General features: G+C 35.1%; 1 protein-coding gene across 3 annotated transcripts in view; it reads left to right on the forward strand.

The window, feature by feature from the left end:
• Positions 1-27409, forward strand: part of CSMD3 (CUB and Sushi multiple domains 3) — a 748293-nt gene that overhangs the window by 302093 nt on the left and 418791 nt on the right. For all 3 annotated transcript variants that reach the window (XM_050890742.1, XM_050890743.1, XM_050890744.1), the window contains 2 exons: positions 12173-12297; positions 26324-26445. In XM_050890742.1, the coding sequence (XP_050746699.1) occupies positions 12173-12297; positions 26324-26445 (247 nt within the window). The remainder of the gene's footprint in view (positions 1-12172; positions 12298-26323; positions 26446-27409) is intronic.

Raw genomic sequence — 27409 nt, forward strand, 5'->3', positions numbered from 1 at the left:
GCTGCCACCTCAAATATATGCTCAAAAGCTGTCCTCAAACTAATTCCTTTCGACTAAATATTTGCATTTTCATGGTTCAGTTTCTTTCAAGATAAAAATTATCTGGTCTGGATAATCTTCTCTAAATAAATCCCATCTAGTGCAACATGTCCTTAATAGGCAGGTCTATTCTGAGTGTAGCTCTCAGAAATAACCCAGAAAGGACTAGTTTCCTTTCAAAAGATTGAGTCTTTCCACTATTTTGTGGTAGCCTCTCTTTATAATGCAAAAACATTGTACTTAGAAATAGTGGGAAGACATATATGCACACACACGTGCATAATTTCTAGCCACTTTATTGACAGGCCTTGAAAAAGGGAACAATTAACTCTTTTGGTTGCATTCATCTTACACATATTAGGGATAAATTAGGTGGTTTCCTATCTAAGGCTTGTTAAAGGTCTTATGAATGTGAATGGTGAGATTTGTACTCGTAAAGAACAGGACTGGTGAATGTTAGTAATACATATGTCATTTATCTCAAGTTGAACACTTGATTCACTGGAAAGACATCTTACAAGGAACAAAAGCAAACTAAAAATTTTCAGCAGACTGAATAAAATTCCTTTTTAAATTAACCTGGTTTCAATTCTTGCCATTATCATAATGGTTACTCAATTGCTTCATAAGCTTCCAAAGTAAGAATGCTACTAATTCTTTGAAATAAATAAGGCATTGAAAGAAAATGTTTACATTTAGTTAAAAAAGTACAGTACTATGGAAAATCTTTTCCAGGTCGTCTTATACCTGACGGAGAGAAAAATAGCACATTTTCCTTTTCCCTTCTTGAAGTCACTCTCTCCATAATGTAGGAAACAGCTTTACTTTGAGCTTGTCTTTTTTTCCCCTTCTGATAAGAAAGTGAAAATCCCAATTACAATACCTTAATTTTAAAATACAGTACTTTGAAGAAGGGGTTAGATCTATCTTTATCAATCAAAATCTAATTTCAGTACCATTTAATATATTTTAGAGAAGAGCATGCTCTTGTCACTTCTCTTTAGCTTTCTTCAAATGTGGAGGTATAAGTTTGGAAGCATTTTATTGCAATTTCACTCCTGTTCTGATTATAAACACTACCTGCTCTCACAGCATATTCATATGTTCTTACATGGTTCTTACACAGACTTAGAAAATCTGTAAAGCAAGCTCTAAGACAAGCTGCAGCATTTCATGACATTCTTTGGGACCTGACACTCCATGTTCACACTTTTGGATATTTTTTCTAATGTGAAAATTCCCCATGGCTATATTTTGAAGTTTTAAAGGCTTCGTTTCTGATGCTAGATGTCTATTTGAGCATAACAGGCCTTTGGAGGTTGAAATAAAGTCAAGAAGACTTACTAATATCTGCCAGCTTTTCCTGTAGTGAATAAGATATTTTACCTCAGAAAGAAAACTTCCCTTCCCTAGAAGTTTCTTAAAATTTTAGATGTACTAGTGTTTGTTCTGCTGGAATTTCCAACAGCTTATTTTACGTTACCTGTCATACAGTAAAATACACATCTTTTCCACATGACTGTCCAATTTTAGAATCTATTTTCCATAGAATGCCACTGTGGAAAATATAAGAAAGATATAATAGATGCAGAGAAAAAGTTTTCATGTGGTCTTGTTGCTTTTTTTAATTGTTGGGTTTTGGAGGCTGTTTTTCTTTGTTTATAATAGAATAAACATAGCCAAACTGAATGGACAAGTATTTTATTATGAAGCAAACATGTTCCTCCACCACCATCCCAACATTCTGGCTTCGTGAAATGAATGAATGAACCTATCTCTACCCCTCTACTTCTGTAGTGTAGTCCAACTAGGTATTTAAAGATGAGATTCAGATCAAACTTGGATCACAACAAAGCAGTGAATGCTGTTGGACAGCCATAAAGATGCTAGTGTGGTCTTAAAATTCCAGATTCTATTGAGAGAAGGACGCATATGAAGTTTATATTAAAGACAATTTATTATACCAATGAGTTAAGTTACAGTATAACTAATGATAACTTCTTCTTTTATTTTATATTATAAATAAATTTATAGTTATTTTCTTTGGAAGAATGACTTTGAAGTGTAACCACATTGATTGACTGGAAGTTTCACACTTAATTTTCCTTAAACCTTCTCTGAATCACATACCCTTCTCTGCATATATGCAAGGTGAGCTTCTAGACTCTGAAACTTCAAGCCAAACATCCTGAAAGTTGAACAAAACTCAGACAATTTGCAGCATGAGATGTGAGGCTAGTTTAAAGGGGAATAGTACATGTTTCATTTGTCAGCAGTTAATTGGTTCCTTTGTCAAGCAGAAGCCTCTGACAGTACAAGCTTTGTGGGAAAAGGTGATACATTAAGAACTGTTTAAGCAGAATTACTAATAATCTCCAGAGTGTTGGGAAATCCTCTGCAATTGAAATTTAGTCATCACTTCAGTTTGTTCAGCACATGGTAAGGATTTTTCTTGACCAGAAGTTTTGAAGATTTACATATTCTAACATTATATCTTGGAATCCTAACACTTTGCAGTAATATTTCCAAGTACTGTATAAACTGATCTACAAAAATGTTCTTATGCATGCTTTTAACTTGGGACAGATGCTGTGGCTTAGCTCAGCCCTCCTACTGTGGCTCAAACAGACTACAGTAGATTCTATCTCTAGCTTGCACATAAATAATTATGGATCAGTGGTGTGTAGAAAGTTACTAGGTTAAGAAAATTTGATTCACCGTGCATAGTCTTGAAAGCTTACATATAGCTTTAGCTTCTTTTACTGCAGATGGAGAAAATAATGTATGTGCTGCAATTCTGATTATTTATTTACACTAGCATTAAAATGTATCATAATATTAAATTAATTCTTCGATAGGGACAGACTTTAAGAGCTGATGTTTAGGTATTTCTGGATGTGGTGGTTTTTTCTTTTTTTTTCCTATGGCAAAAAATGGTGTACTTTCAAACTTGTTCGGTTGCAGGTGTGGACAGAATAGGTTAATACAGAAGAAAGATGTGAATTTTGGAGAATACTTTTTCTATACTTTAATGTATATATGACTTTTCTGTTGATTCCACAGAAACAGAATGGTACTGCAATTTATGAATTCAGATGTATTCCCTCTACATCAGTGCAAAAATCCAAACTGCATTATCTCCTTCTTCTTCTAGTCTGTCCCCCCTATCCATCACAAAATTTACAAGGGAAATTTAAGTTCAAAATGCAGAATAATATAATTTATTATTTCAGATGAGCTCGAGGTTTTGATTCCTTGCATAATTGATTCTTGTTCAATAATAATTTAAAGAATATATCAAATAATGGAGGAGAAGAATCTAAAATGAGTTAGTTCGCCACACGTATGCCAACTGTTAAAATAATACTATTCAATATAAACTTCATATGAAGTTCAAAATTTTAAATCTGCTCTTTTGCATCCTGTAGAGATTCTATAGCTTCATTTTACACTCCTTACTGCTTTTAGTTTGTGTTCTTTAAAGAGGGATCCCAAATTTGGGACAGATAATGAAGATGTCAAAAATATAAGATTAAAGAGTTTTCTCAAATTTGTATAACTGTCTTATTTAATATTTACTCATACTTTTTTTCTAATGAAAATATATCCAAAGTTTGGGTTTTTTTCCTTGTCCTGGTTTCAGTTGGAACAGAATTAACTCTCTTCTTAGTAGCTGGTACAGTGCTGTGTTTTGGACTTAGTGTGAGAATAATGTTGATAACACTCTGAGGTTTTAGTTGTTGCTAAGTAGCGCTTATCTTAAGCCAAGGACTATTCAGTTTCCCATGCTCTGCCAGCAAGCAGGTGTGCAAGAAGCTGGGAGGGAGCAGAGCCGGGGCAGCTGACGTGAACTAGCCAAAGGGGTATTCCATACCATGGAATGTCATGCCCAGTATACAAACAGGGGGGAGTTGGCCGGGAGGCGCGGATCACAGCTCTGGCATCAGTCAGCAGGTGGTGAGCAACTGCATTGTGCATCACTGGGGGTTTTTTTCCTTTTTTTCCCCCTCTTCTTTTTTTTGTTATATTCCTTTTCATTACTACTATTATTATTATTATTATTATTATTATTATTATTATTATTATTATATTATTTCATCATTAGTATTGTTAGTATTATATTTTACTGTTATTAAACTGTTCTTAACCCACAAGTTCTGCCTTTTTTCCCAGTTCTCCTCCCCATTCCACTGGGAGCGGGGCGGGGGGCGGGGGGGAGCGAGGGAGCGGCTGTGTGGGGCTTGGCTGCTGACTGGGGTGAAATCACAACATTCCTGAAAATGCGAACCTAATGGCAATCACCTTTTGTCCTATTAGAAATAGAAATTGGCTGATAAAGTTACTGAGAGACACAGGTGAAGCATACATTTTTGAAGCTATGAACTGCTTTAGCACAGTATGTTGTAGATGCAAAAGCTTTATATGAGTTCAAAATAAATTGAACAGCTTGAGTGAGTCATAGAAATATTGATTGGAAGGGTCCTTGAGATGACATCAACTCCAATCTCCTGCCCAAAGCAGGACTAATACCAACACTAAATCAGATCAGCTGTGGCTTTGTTTAGCCAATCCTGAAAACTCCCAAGAATGGAGAATTCACAACAGTCTGGGTATGATGTTCCAGTCTTGCCCTACCTTTCTTGGAAGAAGTTTCTTGTAAGGTAAAACAATCTCCTAAACTGCCCCTTGTATATTGTCTCCCATATTAAGAAAAGTTTGGCTTCGTTATCTTTGTAACAGTTCTTGAAGTAGTTATGGTCTGCTATTAGGTAATACCTTAGCTTCCTCTTTGTCAGACTAATTAAGCCTAGCTGCCTCAACTTTTTACTGTAGGCCATGTGCTCTAAGCCTCTGACTAACCTCCAAACCCTCTAGAGTTTTTATCAATATCTCTCTTGAAATGGGAGACCAAACACTGGGCTTAATATTGCAGATACAGTCTCACCAGCTGAGTAATAATTTCAGCTGATCTGCTGCCACCACTTCTAATGTAGTTGAGTATATAGTTTGTTTTATTCAGGATGAGAACATATTACTGATCAATAGTGCAGAACTTTGTACCTCTACTTGTTAAGTTTCATGAGGCTTCTTTTGGCCCAGTGCTCAACTTTGTCAAGTGTCTGGATTGAAGCTCTGCTATTCAGTGTGTCAGCTACTTTTCCTAGTTTAGTATGATCCATAAATTTGCTGGGAGTTCATTCTGTCTCACCATCAAGGTTGAGGATGAAAATATTAAACAGCATAAGACCCCATATTGACATCCTAGTGCTCAGCTTATTACTGGCCACCAGCTAAATATGAAGCCATTGATTCCTACCCTTTGAGCACAACTGCCAGGCCAATTTTGAATCTATCTATTCAGTGCATATTTTGTCAGCTCCCAAAAGACACTGCTGCAAGAGACGGTGTCAAAAACCTTGCTGATGTCGAGCACTGCTACATCAAGCACTATTACATCTACCACTGGTCAATGTAGTCAGTCATTTTGTCATAGAAGACAATCACATTGATCACATATGATTCATCTTTGGTAAATCTGTGTAAGTGCTCCTAATTTCCTGTTTGTGCTTTCCTAGAGGACATGTTCATTCCAGGGATTGATGTAAGGTTCCTAGCTTCTCCTTATCTTTCTTAATAATTCATGTAATGTTAGCCTTTCTACTGTCAGTAGGAACCTCTCCTTATCACCACAATTTTTCATAGATGATACCAGCCTTGCATAGAATCAGCCAGATTTTTCAGCACCTTTTGGTGAAAGCTATCTGGCCACCTGCCTTTGAATACAGCCATCTTCTTTTACCTGTTGCTCTTCAGTATTGGCTGTCCCTCTTCTTCCCAAATCACGTTGGTACATGCAGGTCTAGGAGCAGATGTGCTGTAGAAATTGATGCAGAAAAGGCATTGAGTACTTCTGCCTTTTCCATATTGGATTGCAGCATCACAAGGTTGTCTCACCCATTTATTAATGGACACTCATTGTAGATGAACTTCCTTTTGCGATTAATATACTCACAGAAGCTCTTTTTCTTACTAGTATGCCTTAGCAGTCTTAGCTCTAGCTGGGCGCTAGCCCAGGAAGTCTAATTTAGTCACCCAGGGACTACTAAATTAGTAGCTCCAGTTCACAAAGTTCCTTAACCATGAATGATTGAAATACAGTAATGATCAGAAGATGAACTATAGATGTTTGCGTATTCTGAAGTTTTTCTCTAAGCATTCACTTTTCATCACTCTCAGTGTTAGCATACTAGACTAAATGAACCCAGTCTGGCCTTTGGCTGCATCCACAGACAGAACTTTTTTGCCAAATATATTCTGCTTTTGAAACTTCTTGGAGATTTTCCTTTTGTCCTTTAGATTTTTCTTTTTTGGTGGTGCATGTCTATATTGTATAGAACAATGAACAACTTCATAGCTATATCATGCTTCAGTTCTCTTGAGATTTACAAAACAGGTATAGTCTACACACACATTTAAGGGGCTTCATCTGGTAAGCAGTTTGGACCAAATGTAAGTCAGGGAATCAAACTGCCCTTAATTGTCCACACTATTTTTTGGCCATTTGTTCCCACACTCTGTTTTGGACTACTCTGCCAGCTTTCTCTAAAATAATACCTGCCCACAGTTCAGCAATAGATTACTCCAGGGACAAGTCCCCCAAAACCAGCTTCCATGATCTGATTTTCTATCTCCACAATTTGTAGTTCTTTAACATACTAGCAGGCTTTGATCAGATCTCCCACACGTCCTCATACAGTACCTCTGGACATGTAATAGATATCGATTTCATCCTATCAAGATGTAACACAGTCCTCAAGTTATTTGAGATTCTGCCAACTAAAAATAAAAAGGGAAAAGAAAAAAACCTCTACTGATATTGCTATGTCACCACACCACACCAGACCCACATCAAACCCATGGCCAAGTGCTCTAGAGAAAGCTAAGTCTAAGGACTGTAGATGTAAGCCTATCTTTTTTTCATTTTGCTTTAGAGCTAATAATTATTTCCTGGTAATCTGCATGTCCTTTTTAAATCTTCATCATATTCACCTCATGTATATACCTGGGGAGAGAAGTGACACTTTACTCTCCTGTATGTAGTTATCAAACTTTTTTTAGAGAAAGATGGATTTTGAACTGAATTCTTGTATGTCATAGATAAAAGGTATTGGAGAAAAAATATCATCATCAGAAACAACAATAAGGATCTCTCCTACTAGACAATTGTGAAAGAATTAATGCTTTTCCATTTTTGAAAGAGTGTATTAAGTAGATAACGACAGGAAAACATTAAAAAATATTAATCTTGACTAGGCTTTTAAGCTCCTGAGAGACATTTTCTTGACAAGCTCGTGATAGTCAACATGCTGGCCTTTATGGCTGCCATTCTTACATTGCAAATCCAGAAGGATTATGCAGATTTCCTGCAGGATTTTTTTTTTTTTTTTTAATTTGGTCCTTTTTTTGACCTTTCAGACAGGAAGTGCTTGTTTGATTTTTTATATTATTGTCTTTTTGAGTTGATCTGCCATAGGAATTGATCTCTGGCCCTTCCATTTTCTTTCTTAGACTGGTGTTTTGTCATCTGCTTATCTAACTACCCTTATTAGATCTCACTCACATGGCACACGTTACAGATTTTGTAATTTTTCCAATCTCACTGTGTTTATGAGTCCAGTATGCTTACAGTCATATATTATCAAATATCAGTTTAATATCAAAACTGACTTGGACAAGTAAAGTGGACTAGGTAATGTGAGTGTTATTTATACTTTTAGAGGTGATAAAAATAATTATCAGACTTGTAGAGTTTTCATAATCATTTCAACCCTCTGGAATTTTTGTCAGTTACAGTTTTGATACCATCAGTTCAATTTTTTTAGTAAATGGTGTATTTCCTGCTCAGTGTTTCCTCTTTAAATCAGTCCATGGTTAGTTAAAGGAAATATATATACATGTTATTTTTTTTTCAGGTGCTTCTTTTTTTTTTAAATATTCAAAGGTGTTCAGATTTTCTCAACAAGACTTTCTACAGCAGATAGATTCTTGTGAAAATCTAGTCTTGAGAAAGTTATTCTTGTCTTCCCAATTGTTACCTTTTGAATTTTCCCAACCATATAGTCCCTGGAGTAGCTGAGTATAATTTTTAACGTTAATGATAAATCATCTTTCTATTTCACAATTTTGAAATTTCCTCCAACTCTGTGATCTGCCTTGTGGCTCTTTTTCCTCAGTCTCATATAGAAGATTTTCAGCCTTACCTTGCAAGGGCTTTACATTATGTTTACTTTTTTATTTTTCTCACTTTTTCACTTTTATATATTCCTCTGTTTTTCATGGACTCTGCAGCTCTTCTTTATCCCCTTCTTTCACAAACATTCTTATTTCTTATACAAACAGGAACTGTTTTTGGAATAGTTTATAGAGCTGTCATCCACTATCAAATCCTCCTTATCTGAGATGTCTGTTCAGGTGACTATATCATCTTTCATGTCCTCATTACTTATTATCTATGTCTCTGTAAAGCCCAGGTACTCCCCCAATTTCATCAGCTATATTGTACTGACACCATTCCTTTTCAAACAACTAACATTTCTAACTCCCTTAAATTTATTCTTGTTCTGTTTAGTATCAATCTTCTTTAGTAGCTATTTTCGTCATAGATGTATTTGAATTGATTACCTAACAAAAGTTAATCTCTGGAATGTGTGCTCAGTCTTTTTAATTTTTTGTCTGCCTTTGTAAATTGAACAGAAACTGAAATTACTATTACAGCACTAAAATCCCCATATATAAGGAAAGAAAAACAAAGGTCATTCTTTACAAGCCAAACTCTGCAGAGAAAAATGAATTTTAGTATGTGTTTCAGCAAAAAGGTATGTTATACCTTGTGGGATCAAACCCAGATTTGAAGATCTCAGCCAAATCAATAGTGATATCCTATCACTCTTGAGTGATATCCTCAGACCTCTTCCAACCTCTTTGCAAAAGTGCTAGTTTTAGAGAGTTATAAAAGAGCCTTAAACCATTTATTTAGATAATGAAGAACTATGCAGGTACAGAGGCTTTGCTTACAGAGATTTAAAAATCAAATTTTTTTAAAATAAGTAACATAGCAGAGGCTGGAAAATGGGATAGAGATCTATGGCATCCATCTGAGGAAGGTCAGATAATTCCATGACTTACAAAGTCACACAGGAAAGCTGCTATAACATAGACTTTTGGGGAGTTACTCCATGTTTAGTCTTAAAATACCCAGAGAACTGCATGCACAATGTGGCCAAAGTCTTGTAAGCCATGCGTATGTATAAAATCATTTATCAAGGCAAATGCAGGTAGGAAAGCCTCTGAGATCCTTTGAGGGGTTATACATTAAGAAAAAGTTTAAATAAAGACCTGATGCTAAGATCTGGTAGCTAATATTCTATTAAAAAACTGTGTTATGAAACAAAAATCACCTTGTATTTTGACTAGAACAGAACTGAAAGGCACTTACTGTGAACGTTATCCCAGAAAAAGAGTTAATTCAGGTCCTGATTGAATGGAAATGTAAATCTAGGCAGAATTCTTCAAAATCGATGAGCCTGTGATCTGATATTTTGATATGTTTGAGTTAGAATGAAATGCCCTGCCACTATTCAGTATTGACAGTATACTAATTTCCCGATGACCAAACTAGGAGGGAAAATTTTTGAAGGAACTGTACCAAAATAAAAAAACCCAACTAATTTCTTTTCTGCACAGGTAATTAATTAAAGAAGCTATCTTCTTCTGTTCAGTTATAGAAGAATTGGTAGAGCAAATCAAACCTTACATAGTTTTAAGGTATTCAGATTTCTAAATTGATGTTCAAAAGCCTCATATACAGATATATATACACACAAAATCATTGGGAAATAAAAACAAAATTACAATGACAAACGTCATTAAAAAATAATTTACTTCATCATGCTGTTTGCTTTTATATCAGCACTTCCCTTATCCCCCCATGAATAAGGACTGCTCTTCTGTTTACACAGAGTATCAGCACACCTATGTTTAGTTAGGTTATGAGTGGGTCTTTGTGGACTAGTGCTTTACAGTTGCTAACATCCATAGTATTAGCTGTGCCTAGACTAGGGAATACCATTGGTCATTGTGTTAGCTATTACATATAAAGGAGATATTTGTTAATATTAGGACATCTAAAAATAAGAATAATGAAGGAAAAGGAATTTGTGTTTTTCCACTTTTATGACATCTTCCTTTTGGAAGCCTTTTTGAAATATTGTGTTTTGTTGTATTTCTTATAGTAAAATGCTACTCTTGGTCATGTGCATGCAAGTATCTTTACATAATCACTGGAGTTTGGTAAATAATGCTGTATGATTTTTTTTCTGCAAGGTTTCATCACGTTTTTAATACCAAAACATAAAGCTTTATCAGTACCAGTATAAGGGTGATAAAAGCGATGATACTCCTCCAAATTCCACTTACAAAATATCCTTCACTACAAAATGCAGTATCACCATACAAAAGATTTTCAAAATATTAATTTTTAGTTTACTTGGCTCTTCTCAGAATTTCTTCAATAACATTGCAGCTTTAGTCTTTTGGGTTTATTCCTTCTTAATTAGAGGGGAAAAGAAGAGTATTTCCCAAATGTCATTCATTTTTGGCACGAGCATGAGGTAACACACTAAATTGCAGATCCATGATTCTTCCTCATCAGTCTTATATAAGGAATAGGATAAATAAAAACACCACCTTTAATTCAAAAACATAATGATCATTTAGCAACTGATAAGGTAAAAGGTGCTCTCTGAACACCTTTGTGACACTATAGGTTGTCCACAGTCACAGTTTACAGAAATAGTTTACAACTGTGACATACAAGCCTTTAAAAACAGCAAGACAAAATTATGGAGTGTAAGATACTGATGTCAGAGAAAGGCCTGATATATTGACTGTTTTCAATGGTAATCAGGACTTGAAACAATAACGATATTAAAGGAGAAGAAGAATTATGTCAATAATACATGTTTATGTATTGAGTTTTTTAACTTTTCCAAACTGAAAAAAAAAACCTCAAAAAGCATAACATAACATAACAAAACAAGCAAACAAAACAAGTTTTTCTGGGCTGATTTCCTGTTTTGTTCTCTGCCAAGTCTGCAACACCAAATGTCAGCTCCATATGGAAAAATACAAAATCTTTTGAAGCCAGCATTATCACTTCATAAATAATCACAGCTAAATACCTATAAAGATGTTTTTAGAATTCTTTTATTTTCTTCCATTAATTTGAGAAACATATGCCAGTTAACAGAGCAAATGTTCATATTTACCTTGTAACTTTCATTGTCTAGTAGTTGTTACATTCTGAATCTTGTTACTGGCAAGAGAAAACATGCCACTTATATGGAGTCAAGACTTTACTGCTAGCCTAATTAACCTACTAATCAAAATATAAAAACCAGCTATTACTAGTCTGTTTACAATAATGCATTCCTAATCTAAATTAATACAGGAAATTCTTATTAATAATATACATTTTTTTTAATGCAAGAAACCTTATTAATATCTAATCCTTTTCTCTGGTATTGCGCTCCCCCTTCCAATGCCCCTCTGGTTCTAAAGTCAAAAGCACCAGACTTCCTCAAGAAGAATCAGGGGTGGGGGGACATTTACAGCAAGTCATCTGTATCCTGAGGTCTTCACTGGGAGGAATACAATGTTTGTAGTGGGGATTTCTTCCTCAGTCTTGTGGTTGATCTTTTGGCGCTTCTTCTAGGTGATTTCCTTATATCTGTCATTGTTTCCTAGCTTCAATTAACATAAATAGCTACTGTTTGTTACACAGTGCCCAGGTTTGTCAAACCTTTACTATATGGAAGTCAGAAGTTAGGTCAGAAAATAGTCATTTGACCTCCAGACGACTGTTAAAAAGAGCTCTGTCTAAAGCGAGCCCAGAGAGGGCTGAACGCTGTGCACTGTCAGGCTAGTACATGGCCTGCAGCCTTGTAAGAGCAAAAATTACTGGATTACACATTTGTATTGTTTGTCAGGACTGTCATACCTAAAAGATTGGAAAAATCGACTGATATCTATTTGTTAAAAAATGCTTCTTCTTTTTATGTCATTTTGATTTTAGCTTGGGAGCAACAGTACAGTTCTCCTGCGATGAAGATTATGTGTTACAAGGTTCAAAAAGTATCACCTGTCAGAGGATAGCTGAAGTTTTTGCTGCATGGAGTGATCATAGACCTGTGTGTAAAGGTAAAGAGGAATTCTTACCCTTACAATGATTTGTTCATTTCACATCTAGCTATTGTCTGATAGCCAATCCTATTAAATTAATATTTTGTAAGTACCTGAAGTTTTAATCCTAGTGCCCTCACTTTCTTAGTAAAAAAGGTCCCGCCTATACTGTTTTGTTTAATGTGAACCTTGTCTGTATTTCAGTATGCTTATTTTACTTGGGAACTTACATCGTGAAGTTCGCTTCATAATGAGCTGATGAAAATCTATCACGTGCTAAGTATTAAGAATCACCAAGATGGATTTCAAAATTGCAGTGATTCAATATACAATCAGTAGTTCATGAAGCATCTTCATTGCATATTTGCTAAGCAGATGAGAAAGACTTGAATTTAGGATTGATAAGGACTGGAGAAGTAAGTCTATACCTGGTTTTGACCCTGACCAAATGGATAAAGGGCAAAAAATACAGAAAAATGTAAGAGAAGAAAAGCACAAAGTCGTTCTGCTGAATATATTTGATGTCCAAATACTATGGCAAATAGTATGATGAATACCTGAAGCAACGAATGAAAGTATTAATGTGTATACATATTACATATATATTAGTATATATAAAGAAAATATTAGTGTGTACATATACACGTAAGTTGGCATAACAGCAAAGCCTAATATTGAAGGGTACGGTTTGTTCACAAAGAACACTTGGGTATGGGAAACAGAAGGGACATTTATCTTGTAATTCAAGGCTATGGATACTTATACTAATGTCCAGAGAGAACTGTGAGATATTTCTGAACAGTGGAAGAGGGCAGAAAATCTGAGGGTAGCCAGATGGTGTATAGTAGAAATCGAGAAAAGCTGGAAAATTACATGGGTGATTTTTTTTTTGGCTAACAAAATACTAGGCCAGTCTAAATCAGACTTGCTATGGATAAGAATGAAGTGCTAGATGTAGGCTGGAATAATCAGCTACCCAAATCTGAGATGAAGTAAAACATAATAGGTGTTACAGCTGCAGAAATAGGTTTACAATGGATCACAGCAGTACATGCTTCAATAATAGCATATCACATAAACAAGTAAAAAGTTTAGTTGTATATGTATATATATATGTAATATTAACATTTTATATCCTACTACTATGTACTATATGTATGTAAAATTACTAGAAATTGCTGAAGAGATACACACACACTCAGACACGCACGCATAGCAGAATTAATCACGTAATGCACATAAATGAAAACTTTATTTATAGTAAAACTAGTAAGGCTTTATCTACTAGAGTTTTTCAGCATATTCACATGTCTTAAATTAGATACCTGTCTTAGGATGGTAGTCTCCTAATTTTCCAATGTAACCAGATGGGTGTTGTATAAGGGTGTTCACGTGCACTGTTAAACAGTGTGACAGCATCTATTAGTCTTGTCTGTGGATCGCTTGCTGGAGGTGGTTGTCAGACACAGCTGATTAAATCAAGGATCCCATCTCCCACCTCTAGGTGCCTAAAGCTACGCAATGTGAGTACCCCTGATTTTCTCTGCTATGGAAATTACGTTTCAAGAAAGGTGTGGACATGGACCAGTGAAAATAGGACAGAAGAAAATATTAAAAAGGATCAAAATTCTCTAAAATATAACTTAATATAAACAAGTGGGAAAGAACTGGGCTGCTTTGATCTAGACAAACAAGAATCCAGTGAAAGAAGAGGGAAAGCAAAAAATATACTGGGCTACAATTGTGCAAAGGAAGGTTTATGGTTGAACACTAGCAAAACTTTCTGAAGTAAAGAATATTTAGGTATGTGAGTAGAAGTTTTCAAGAACATGTGAGATATACATATATCCAGAAGACTTTAAATACATGTAATCTCATCTTGAGCTGGGGTAATGGACTAAATATCTTTTCAAAGTTCTTCCAATCCCTATTTTCTGGTTTTTATAAATGGAAGAACACCCAGATTTCAAAACTGATTCATGGGGAAAAAAAAAAAATCATCATTAAGATCACATGTAAGTGTGGCTGCATGACAGTATTTATATATTCCTTCTGTGATAACCATGATAAAATGACATTCTGAAGATTTTTTGCTTTCATATCCCACATAAATGGTAACATAAATGGTAACTGTACCACAAATCTTGCTGTCCTCTGTATATTATGTATTTGATAATACAGTTTAGTAATCTGTCATTGAAAAGACACTTTAAAAGGAAAGCATACTGCAATTAGCATTTCATTTATCAATACCACACACACAGTCAGTTTTTTTTTTAAAAAGTATGTCTCCTAACAGACAATAAAGTGTTATCAGCAGTACCGTGATAAGACTGAGATGTATGGATAGCTACTTATAAGTTTAGAAAGGCAGCTCAGTAGCTTTTGGGGACTATGGCCTTCAAGTATAAAGGGTTGTTAAATATATTGCTTTTCACTTTTGTATAAGTTTTGAACTCTGAATAGCAGCAGGTATCAAAGTACTTAAGTATAAAAGGGTAACCACATTCTTCAGTCCACTTTTGATTTTTTTTCCCAGTATGACTATATTTAGAACTAACATTGTATAACGATTTACAAATCACATTTGTAAACGTGTCTAATGATAAAGTAAGCATTAATACTAAACTAGAAAGAAAAAGAAAACAATAAATCCATTGGAAGCCAGCAGTTCTGATAAACTTCTATATAAATGTGAAACTGCAGAATATGTATTAACTAAATACCCAAACCCACCATTATTCATAGGTATAACACGTGATTCACAACCAAAAGGACAGTGTTTCACTTCTTTACACTCACCAACTTCATAGAACTAGCTAATTCCACCTTAAAAAGCAGAGGACCAATATTAAGAAAGTTATTAGGAACTGATACAATGCCATATGGTGAAAAGCCAGACAGATGGTATAGATATTATAGTTTGTCAAATATGAAATGCTTTAGAGTGTCATTAGTTGCATTAAAATTACTGATTTAAGTACCTTTGGTGTGCTACAATTTCGGTTCTTTTGATTAACAAGATGTTTCAATTAGACTCTTAGGTATACTAAAGCTGGAATATAAACATTTCTTCTAGACTAATAATTATGTCTTCTCTAAGTTTCATGCACAGAACATACAATAAACATTTTGAAAGAATTTTGCATAAGTAGCATAAATATCACAGTACCATGAAGAAAGTATCTGCAAAAATGTGTGCATCTGCTTGTTGAACTTGCATGTTTGTGTACAAACCATTTGGGCAAACAAATTAGGCAATCATGCATAAATGTTATTTTATGCAAGAAATTAATATTTTCTTGTGAACTGACGCAGCTTTGCAGATAATGAGGGCACAGGTGGTATATTAGATACTTCACCTGTTATTCTTTAAAATATCACTTAAAGTGCTGCTTTTTATCATGTGGTGTTTCCTGTTTGAACAGTACAGCTTGCAATTGTTTTCATTCACTTATATAAATTATATTGTGCACACACCAAAAATCCCACAGTAATGATACATTTTTCAAAAATGGCATGTGAATATCAATAATTAGTTACATTAATATACTGCAACTGGACAGAGTTCTACAGGAACTTTCCAATTCTGTTAGATGCATTTGATTTGATATCATAAATCCTCAGGACTTGTTCTCATAGGGCATATGAGTGGCTGAGTATAACTATCTGCCAAAAACGAAAGATTAACTCTCTTTAGGAATTATCATGTAATACCAGCTGGAACTGGCATAAGATCATATTCATGAAAGTGAATTGGAATAAGTCTGAAGCATTTCTACAGGAGAAATATAATAGGACTTTGAGAAGGAAAACTGCTACATCACTTCCAAAACATAAGCAAATACTGTAGATTATCAACATCTTCTAGACCTTAAGACTAGTTTCCAGGAAAATGCTACTCTGGAGGTTTGGCTGATTTCTGAATTTTTTGACTTCTAGAAGAGACTATGAGAAAATCGTGAAGTTGTATCAGATATCCTGACTAGATTTAATTGCAGTTGGATTATCTTGTAGTTTACCAACAATTATCCTTTCTTTTACATCTTTTTTTTTATTTTTTAAATATATTTTATAATTTATGTCTCCCATCACCCTAGCAAAATAGCAGTTGCTTGGGTAGATGGACCTGGTGAAGAAATATGGCAGAAAATCAAGGCATTTTCCCCACCGTGATTTACAGACAAGGTATATCGAAAAGAAGTTAGAATTTGGAGCCATGAGGAAAGTATAGGCAAGTAGATAAATTAACATAAGCAGCAGCTGAAAATTAAGTGGTCACCTTCTGCATTTTATTGAAATTTTAAAGTGGATTCATCCTCTCAGACACTTGGGTATTTTAGCTGGACTTTTTCAAGATCAATGCATCATGCAAGCCTAAAATTCTGCTGGAGATTTTTAAATTTGTTCCAATTTAATTGGCCTCATGCAAGTCTTGTAACATATCATTGTTACAGGACAGCAGAACAAACGATGCCTTCCCACCCTTCCTGAGAAAAAGAAATGTTTAAACAATGAGATGAGAATCTTTGCCCAGGCATTTATTGCACATTGAGTTACAGTTGAAGTCTGTTATTTGAAAGATGAAAATTTCTGCAGTTGTTAGTTATTTCATATCCGAAGAAATACTTAATACATGTGGCTGTAATAACGTGACTGCTTACATCAACTTCTCTATGACTTCATTCAAGAGAGAAAGTTTAAACACTTCAGGATTGAGACCCTACTTATTTATCTGACGTGGGATTCAGTATTCCCCTACAGGGAAATGCCACTATTACAAAGCCAACTTGCTTAAGCAGAGACAATTACCTACTTTATGAAACTATTTGCCAGTTGATAAATCTCTTCCTTTCATTTACGTTTCAGGAAACGAAACAGATAGGTCTATTCACAGTTGGTCGATTAGCCTTTTTATTTTCATGCCTGCTGCTCCTGTTTGCTGCTTGCTTGTTTCTCAGACCCTGTGAAGCATTTATGAATGGTGCCTTTTATAAGTCTCCTGGCAAGTCAGCAACAAGTTCTGCAACAAGTACAGTATTTTGGAAAAGCTGATCTAATCTGTAAAAAGAAAAAAGTGGTTTTGAAATAATTCTTTGTATGTGAGAAAACTAAGGGAGAGACATGATTTATGGTTTAAATCATGATCATCCAGTTAATAGGCAGGCTACAAAGTAATTTGGATTATTAGTAGAAAAAGGAACAAATGATACTATGTATTTGAACCGAGTTCTGACAAACTTAGAACACAGGTTTTTTGCTTCGTATTGCTATTTTGGTCAGTTCATTTCACTGACTGAAGTGATTTTTAAAATAACAATGAATTCATGGACTCAGTATCTTTCACTTGATACACTGTAAACATCAGTTTGAGTACTATGGATATGCAGGCAGAATGTACATTATGAATTTTAGATCTTACCTTTATAAATACCTTTACTTACCTATAGTACCTTTTTGAAAAATCCACCTTTGCCTCACTTCTCTCTGAAATGCAGTCGTGTATCTGGACCTCTTAAACGTGTTGCTGACTAACAATGTATGTGTATACGTATACACACCCTCATATATACAGGTAACGTATCATAGATAAACAGGGCTGAAAGTGATCCTAACAGGTCAGCACTACTTCCTTACTCCAGCTTTATTTATTCCCAGAAGATGTTCATCTAACGTTATTTATTTCCAAGGAAAGTGCTCTTAGATCCTACTCAGGCACTCCAGTCCTTCATTAGCCTTGCAAGCAGAAGAATTTTTCTAATTCAAATGTGAACCCTTGTTGCTGTACTTAAACAACTTATTTCAATAGGTGCTTCTGTATAAAAAGCCGGTTATTTAATTTGTCTTTTCAGTGGCTTATTGTATACTTCAAGAATACCTGCTCTTCTTTAAACTAACCAACAGCAGTTCAGTCAGTCCATCCTCATGGGTCATATTTATAAACCTCCAGCCTTTTCATCATCTTCCCAATGGGTCCGTGTCTTTCTTAAAATATAGCTTCTAAAAATGGGTTTAGTATTTTAGAAGGGGCTTTCCTAGTGCTCAGTGGAGAGCAGGAATTATTTCTCACATTTTCACACATTTTTCTACCTATAACTACGTGCACATCTTCCAGTTTGATTGTCTTTTCATAACAATAGGATATTTTTTACTCAGGTTATGTTTCTGAGCTACTGTAACCCCTGAAGACTTGTTGCCAAATTACTTGCTCCTTATACTGTATTTGTGAATTGATTATTCCTGCTTTTGTGCTTTGTCCTATACTTGTCTGTACTGGATTGCATCCTATTTTAATGTCATTTCTTCAGTTTCTCATTTTTAATTCTAATTATGTTTGCTAATATATTCACAGTCCTTCCCAGCTCTTTGTTAAATGCAGATTTAATAAGTGTGCACTTCATTCTGCTGTCCAAGGTGGTAATGAAAACGCTGAATGAACCTGACACAGGACAAACCTCTGTGAAATCCCATTCTGTTCTTCTTTCCTTTTGACACTGAGACACTGATCAAGAATCAGAGAAATCTAGGCTAGAAAGGACATCAGGAAATCATCTGATCTCCTGTTGCAAGCAGGGCCTATCTCAACCCAAGTCTTCACTACTTCCAGTGAGGGAGATTCTACCACTTCTTTCAGCAACCTATTCCAATGCATAATAGTTCTTACGAGGGAGAATTTTTTTCTTATATCCTGATGGAATTCCTCCTGAAGAAATTTGTGCCTGTTACCTTTTATTCTATTTCCATGCATCCCTGTGAAGAGACTATCTCTCTGTTTTCTGTAACTACATTTAAATAGCAAAGGACTGTGACTAGATTCCTCCTCGAGGGTTCTGATCTCTAGGTTGAACAAACCCAGTTCCTTCAATCTTTCTTCATCAGTCAAGTTCTCCAGTCTTCTTGGTGGTCTTCCACTGGACCCTTTCCAATTTCTCAATGTCTCTCTTAACCTGGAAGAACCACAAATGGACAGTATTCCATATGTGGCCTAACAAATACCAAGTAGGGCTGAATAATCCCACCCCTTTGTCTGCTGGCTCTATTCTTACTGATACAGCCCAGGACAGTTTGTCGGCTTTGCTACCAAGGCACATGGCTGGGTTTGGTTCAGCTTCCTGTCCACCAAGGCCCCCAGGTGCCTTTCAGCAGAACTGCTCCCCAGACAGTCAGCCCTCATCTGCACTGCTTCTGGGGCTTATTTTATCCCATGCGTAGGACTTTACATTAATCCTTGCTAAAACTCATGTAATTCTTGTTGGCCCAGTCTTCCAGCCCACTGAGGTCTCTCTCTATAGTGGCTCTTTCTTCTGGTACAACTACCTCTCCCTCCCTCTACAAACTTGGTGAGTGTGCATTCAATCCCATCATTCAAATTGGTTTTGAAGATATTGCATACTGTCAGACCCATTACTGACCCATGAGGAAGTCCACTCATAACTGTCTGCCGGTTTGACTTCGAGCCTTTAACCACCATCCTTTGAACTCTGCAGTATAGCTAGTTTTCCAAACATCTTGTGGTCTGTCTGTCCCAAACATGCTTTATGAGTTTGTGAAGAAGGTGTTGAAGGACACTGTCAGACATCTTCCTAAATTCAAGGTAAATTATGTCTATAGCTCTCCTCTCATCCACTGGGTGTGTTTTTTCATCATAGGAGGCAACCAGGTTGGTCCAGTTGGACTGGACTACTGAAGTCCAGTCTTATTCTGCTACTTGTCCTTCTCATGCCCTTTAGGGTCTTAAACTCTATAATGTATGGTTTGTACATTGTGAGTACTTAAACAAGACTGGAGAAAACTATCCGTAAAAAATCTGTATCTGCTGCTTCCTGCATATTGACATAAATGCCATATCTCAGTGTAACGTTAGGCAAACATAGATTTAAGTAACACCTCAGAGAGATGAAACATATAAATGATGTCCTAAATTCAAGGACTGAATCATTCTGGTATTGTACCATCACTTGAAGAATATATTTTAAATGGGAATGTATAAAATAAAGAGTTTTGTAATACTTACTAATACCAATGAAGACATAGATGTCAAAGTAAAAACCCATGAGTCAGTGAGAATATATCTTCTGTACATATGTGGTTGTAAAACTTTAAAAATATGTCCAATTAAGTTTAACGACTTCTGCAGCCAGACTGGAACAAGGCTAAACAATATGGACTGTTACAGTACTTACTATCTAGGAGGCCTGGTTTATATGCGCAACTCTGCTTTGCTTAGCTGGGCAAAGAGCAAAATGAGAATCGAGTTATTAAAATCCTTTACAAATGCCTGTAAGATCTGAAAAGTGCCATGTAAGAACTAGGTATTAACACAGAGCTAGATATTTAAAGTTATCACATTACAGGAAACCTCAAAATAGCATTATGAATCAGAGGCTATGGTTATATATTATATTATTACATGGTGTCCACATAAATCTTTTACTAATCAATAGTCAATACTGCATGGAAAAATTAACATAGCTTTAGCCAAATATAATCTATTATTTAAATTGCCTTTTTTTTTTTTTTTTTTTTTTAATTTGGAGAGGGGGTGTTAGTGCTTCTTAGGACTTAAGCATGGCTAACAAAGTCAAGAAATTTTTATACTCTTATCAAGAAACAAGAAATTATTACCATCACCATTTAAGGTATAAGCAACTGTGGCAGAGAGTGAATAAACTGAGATACAGGAAGGTTGTTCCAAAGTTAGAAAATATGTCTGGTTCTGAGGTGGGTATATGCCTGTTTTAAACTGATTTGTCGTTCCACATGTACACATACGGTGACACATGCAAGTGATGTAATTGGTTTGTAACTGAAACATTTTTTTAGGAAGAAGATTATAATTGAAAAAAAAAAATAAGGCCACAGGAAATAACGAACAGTATAGAATTTAAAAATTCAGAATTAGGAGTCTGGATTTCCCATAAAAAGAGACTAATGTGTTCCACTCTGCTGGGAGATTTTCTTCACACAAGACACTCTTGCCTCTGTAAAATCTAGTGAAAAAAATTAAAATGAAAGTTTAATATTTGGCATGGTAAATGCCAGTAATTTGTTTTCCCTGCTGGTCATTGATAGTTTGTTGATGTTCTTCAAAGTATTTTAACAAGTTATTCCAGGAACTACATCCCATTATATGATATGCTTGGGTATGGCAAAGTTATGTCTGTGTATGTGGGGAGGAGGATAGTTTTTCCTTGAAGGAAAGCTAAAATAATTAACTTCAAAGACTTAAAGTAGTCTAGGCAAAATACAAGTGATGTACCGTAGGAAATAATCTGAATTTGGATAAGGGTTAGGATAGGTACTTGATATTTAATGTACGATTTCCATTACTCTAGAGATCATTTAAATAGAGACACAGAGATGCTTTAAACAGAGATCCTCCTGGGAATATGGTATCCCCAAGCACTGCCAAAAGATGGGTGATCTAATAATTAAAGCAAGAGCCTGGAATGAGGAATTCTGGGTTTGTCATTGAATTATTGTGTGACCTGGGGCCATTATCAGATGTCTTAAAGTGCACCTGTCCTAGTGTTTTCTATTGTCTAGTGCTAGGCTTATAGAGGTGCTCAGTAAAGAGTAAACAAGGACTAAGGAACTCAACCAAAATTTAGATCATCTGAAAACAGTCAATAATTTTTTAAATGGGGATATTCTCTATATATTACAAAGGAAAAAATCTTTACTGACAACAGAGATTTTTTAATTTAAAAAATTATATTTGTTTTTAAACTGATACATCAGATTTTTGCCTCCTATGGATATGTAAATCTCCATTAACTAACATGGTTCTCTATTTATTTTAAATCAATTAAATATATATAGAGAGGTTAAATTTCAGCTATTCAAAATATATTATATAGGTCAGAAAAGAAATCATACTCCATAAGGAATATTTCTCCCTTCCCACCTTTGATCATATTAGTTTTCTGATACCAGTTATGACTACAGAGTTGCTATCCTACACATTTTTGTGCAAGCTTCATAATTGCATCTCTGTATGTATCATCTTTGCTTAGCTAAATTATTTGCTATACTGATCATGTTTTCTTCTTTCTTCATACTAATCTCAAATATAAAATTCATGTGAACCTCTGAAGTTAATAGTAAAACTCATAATAATTTCTGAAGAGCAGACTGGAGTATTGGAATGGCAAAAGCTTTCCACCAATTAACTGATTTCTGTCTCCCACCAAGAGCTGATTCTGTGCTTAGAGGACACTGAGGTCTTACGAGTTGTTTTTGTTTGTTACATGTAAAATGAATTAACGACCTTTTTTCTGTGTTTACAATGTGTCTGAAATCAGATCTGGTATTGTGAGAAAATTTAAATTTTCTCTTCAAATAAACATGGTGACTTAAAAATATAAAAGCCTTACTAACTCTAAATGGTAGATCATACATATCTGTGTTGCAATTTGCTTCTAGAGGGGTGTAATAAAATCCCTATTTTATGAAAAATATTAAGGGTCAAATTTTGTAGGTCTCATGTTTGTATTTTACTGAACAGTTACTGCTGTCATTGAGTAAGTAAAGTGATTGAGTGGGTTCAATATGCATCTGTGACCATAAGTTGTTAGTATAAATGTAATGTTTGTTTTTGAAGATATTAGACATCCATGTCTCTATGCTTATGTATTTCTAACTACTGTATAAAATATTCAGAAGCACAATCAGAACTAATCTTCAAACACATTAATTATCTACATAGGAATAGTAATCTAATTCATGCCTTTAGATCAGTTCCAAAAAAGAAGCAAATTCTTGCTGAATAATAATGAACCAAAGCCAGGACAGAAACCTCTGAAGACACAAGAGTAAGCTGGAAAGGAACTGATCTGTTTCTTAATGATAATAATGACTAATTTCCTGATATTCACAGTTTTAATATTTCAATTTCTTCAAAACACAGCAGCTCAGATTTCAACTAATGATTTGAAGCTAGCTTGTATTGCCACAATCTTGACTTGAAGTAGTAACCAATGAATTTTGACAGACTAAGGCATCAAAAATGTCTATATTCAAAGAGGTTTCTTATGTCAGAAGGATCTATTCGTGGTGAATGAATCTGAATGATGTGAATGCCTGTGGAACCCGTGTTCTTCGTTGTATTTTGGAAACAGGTTGCCAGTCACCCATGCAGGTGACAACTAACCAATATCAAGATTGCATGGCAGGGTTCTCAAATCCTTAAAATAAGTAGGGACAGATTCAAGAAGTCCAGGAAAAGGTGTTACATGATGTTAACTTACCGGTTGTTTTTTTTTACAATGTTGCAACTTTCAGCTTATCTGTAAACTCTTCTCATGTTAAATAGACTTACTCATGTGAAGAGCTGTGTACATCAATTGTCTGAGGCAGTACTTCCAGAATCCAGTGGAAACAGTTTATTTTTTTCATCTACTTTACTTACTCTTTGCAGTGTTGTAAGAATCAGCACACAGCCATGAGAGGCAGTGCACACTTAGATGAACTGTCTTGTGAGCAACTACTTGAACTAAGATGGGTTGTCAAAGAACGTCTTAAAAAAAAAAGGTATAGGAAGTATTTATAATTTTCAACGAATAAAGCAAAAAGTTTATGTAGATCACTTGCTAAGTCTCTGAGAGATTTTTCTAATAATCAATAAAAGCTAAACAAAAATTCATACTGCCTGTACCCTCCAGCACTTTAAAGGTTGCAGCGATTGAGAACAAATCTTCATGTGATTCATACAAAATCAGAGGCAGAGACAGGGAACCTGTGATACCTATTGAGATAAAGACCACAGGTGATTGATAGGATAAAAGCAAAAATGAGGATATTGAAGGAGAAAATACAGTATTGAGGTTCAGAGGCAAATATAAATTACTGGCTAAAGAAATCACATAAGAATTTTTTTGATTGTGTTTTATTGGCAAACTGTGGATTATAGACTTGAACATAAAATATTAGTATATTAGAATATTATACTGTCATATTATAGTAGAACATTGCTTTCACTACAGTTATTGCTGAACAGAAAGTACTCTGATACTCACCAAAAAAACACAGATGTGTTTTCTTCATCAGTCACTTGACAAATGCAGTGAGATCAATCATATATAGCCATTAAAATCCTAAAGATGTTTTCTCCCTTTAACTCCAAAGAAACTCAATATTAACCTATAACATTTCAGTATTTTAAGTTGCTGTATCAGAAGCCTTCCTAAACTGTAAATAAGTATAGCTAATATCTTCATCTTTGCAGCTTCTTATACTTGTATTTTCAAATGAGTGAAGATTCATATTTTAATCATTCCTTTTTTCCTCCTTAACCAGACTTTACAAAATCAAGTGATTGGTTTAATTTGTGATTTTTGTTTTGTTTTTTTTTTTGTCCTTCTGGATTTCAGACTGTGGTACTGAAAGCAAATGTCTGTTAGGAATATTTCAAATGAGTATGAATAATAGAAATTAGGAGTCAAAGACTTAGCTTTCATCAGGACCATTCCAGTATAGAATGACATGGATTTCCTTTGAGACCTCCACTATGCGGCTACCCTGAGAAAAGGCAGCAAACACAACTCATAACTCTACCACAGCATACATGCAAAGGAGATGTGCTTTATGTCCCAACTCTGCCCTAAAGGATGGACTCACATGTTCAGATGGAGCAGCAGATTGTGTCTAGAACGCTCATTGGTTTCCCGTTCCTGGCTTTCTTCCCACACACAGATATGAGCTGCAAGAGTTATACAGTTTCTTATTAAAAATATAGACGAAAAGCTGTGCTCTGCATTAATCTCACTCATGACCTCAATGGCTTCAGGTACTGATCATAAATGAGGAGCCTTCCTCTCATCTCCCTCCTCTCTCCTTGTTTTCAGGCTTCTAGTGTGGCTTTGAACAGTCTCTTCACCAGAATATTGCTTCTCTGAGGAATAAAAGTGGTGCAGGTTGGGTGAAAATAGTGACATTCTTTCTAGAGGCTAACAGGAGGGAAGGAACAAGTCTTCATCCAGCAGCAGCTGAATCTTCCTGTGCTCAGTATTGATCAAATAAATATGCTTTGTGAAAGTGCAATACAACTATGGTTGTATGGTTGTATGGTAATTTCACATATCTTAGTGTGATTTTTTTTATTCATTTAAGCAAGATGCTCTGTCAATACAGAGGAAGCAATAATTCTTTAGGTTCTGCAGTTTATTTGTGGTGTCATAATAATCACTGGAGAAATAGGATAAGCTCATGTTTAGCTGAGGTTGCTTGTCAGTTCTACAGCTTTCTACAGGAAAAGTTAACCAATAGTGTATTCAGCAAAGATCTGAATATCAAGGAACCAACAATAAAACTTTTATTGACTTCAGCAGATTATGAATTTAGTGCCTTAAAAATGTCATTCACAAGCAGAAAGGACATGGTTTACGTCCTTTGTGTTATTTGTGGTGTGAGATGCAACCTGCAGTAAATAAGGATAGCAGTTTGTTTTTATTTAAGATATGCTACTGTACATAACCATACAGACTTTGATTTGTAAATAAATACCCTTTGTGGTCTTTAAAAATAGATAATACTATTTTGTGTAAGTCTAACTTTTACAAGTTTCCTTTAAAGTTTTCAGTGCTTCAGCCATTGGTTCAATGGATTGGACAGTGGTCACAGCAGAAAAAATGCTGACATGCCATACACCAATACATATGCACAAAAAATGCACAGTGATAAAAGTGATCTTTGTGTTCTACTATACAAACTCTTGTCTTTCAAGACATTAGTGAAGGCAATGACATAAGTTTCTTCTTGAAGTGTTTTAAAAATAAATAGAGCAGTTTCTCTTACTATAGTTACTCTTTTTACTCCAAATACATTAATTTTTTTAAAAGATTATAAGCTTGGACACGAGACAGTGTATTTTACTTTGTCAGAATAACTAAACATGAATATTCTATTATCCTGTATGAGGTGGTTCTATTTTTGGTCAATGGTATTTTAATCCTTCACATCTTGATTAATATAAATTAGAGCTTGGTTTATGAATCTGCTACATGTATTTTGTATGTTAATTAAAAGGTGAACTTTCTCTTTGCAGTCAAGACTTGTGGGTCCAATCTTCAGGGACCTGGAGGCACTTTCACATCACCCAATTTTCCATTCCAGTATGACAGCAATGCTCAATGTGTGTGGGTCATCACAGCTATCAATACTAATAAGGTAAGTTTAGAATTCTGGCTTCGCTTTAAAAAAAGAAACCCGAAGCACATGTAGACCATGACGTTTTTCACTAATATGATTTATCTCTACAGTCCAGCTACTGTACTTGGTGCATTGCAGACATTTCTAAGAAATGGTTGATATTAGATAGTATGGACAGATGTTAAAACCTGTTGTTTCCCCTAAGAGTGTTCTGCTTTTTGTATGCCAAGTAGATGCTATCATGTTTTCATGTGATTCTCTACATGAATTTCCAGAAGCAACTACCCAATGGTATGAAGCAAAGTCATGGGTCCACTAACACTGTGTTATAATCAGTAGAGCTGTTTTGTGTAGAAGACTGTTTATATCATGTTGGCCTTAGACTATGTCACAAATCACTGAAGTTCATGAATTCACTTTCACTTCATGAAGGACTCTTCTAAAGTTGTGTAATTTATTTCATTGTCTGAACCACTGTATTAAAATCCCATAATCTTTATACCTACACTTTAAACCAAAACTACTAGGAGTTCTGATAATGCCAGATGAGTCAAAGCAGAGCAATAAAGCTAAGTTATGACACCAGTTGTCTTTAAATTCAAGAGCTAGGCACCTGGCAGCAATGGCTATATTCTATTTCCAGGTGTATCATTTTATCTGAACTGAGTGTAATGGACTTGTTTAGATGTAATAAAAAAAGAAAATTAGCTGTACAGCTCAGGAATGTTTTATAAAGGACTATCAACATCTGTGTTTGCTGGTACAGGGGTTTATTCTACCTCCTAATTTCTGTCTTATATTGCCATCTGCATCACACTCCATTAATTGATCAGAGAGGCCTAGAAGGCCTACCCCTTTACACCTGAGTTTACCAGGGGACTCAGTGAAAACCTGATGACATTTCAGAAGCCATTTTGCTACATTGGTGCATTTCTCCCTCTAATCTTACAAAGTCCTGTGTGGAAGCCATCCTTATGTTCCA

Source organism: Gymnogyps californianus, chromosome 2 (assembly GCF_018139145.2).
Source record: "Gymnogyps californianus isolate 813 chromosome 2, ASM1813914v2, whole genome shotgun sequence".
Classification (NCBI taxonomy): Eukaryota; Metazoa; Chordata; class Aves; order Accipitriformes; family Cathartidae; genus Gymnogyps; species Gymnogyps californianus.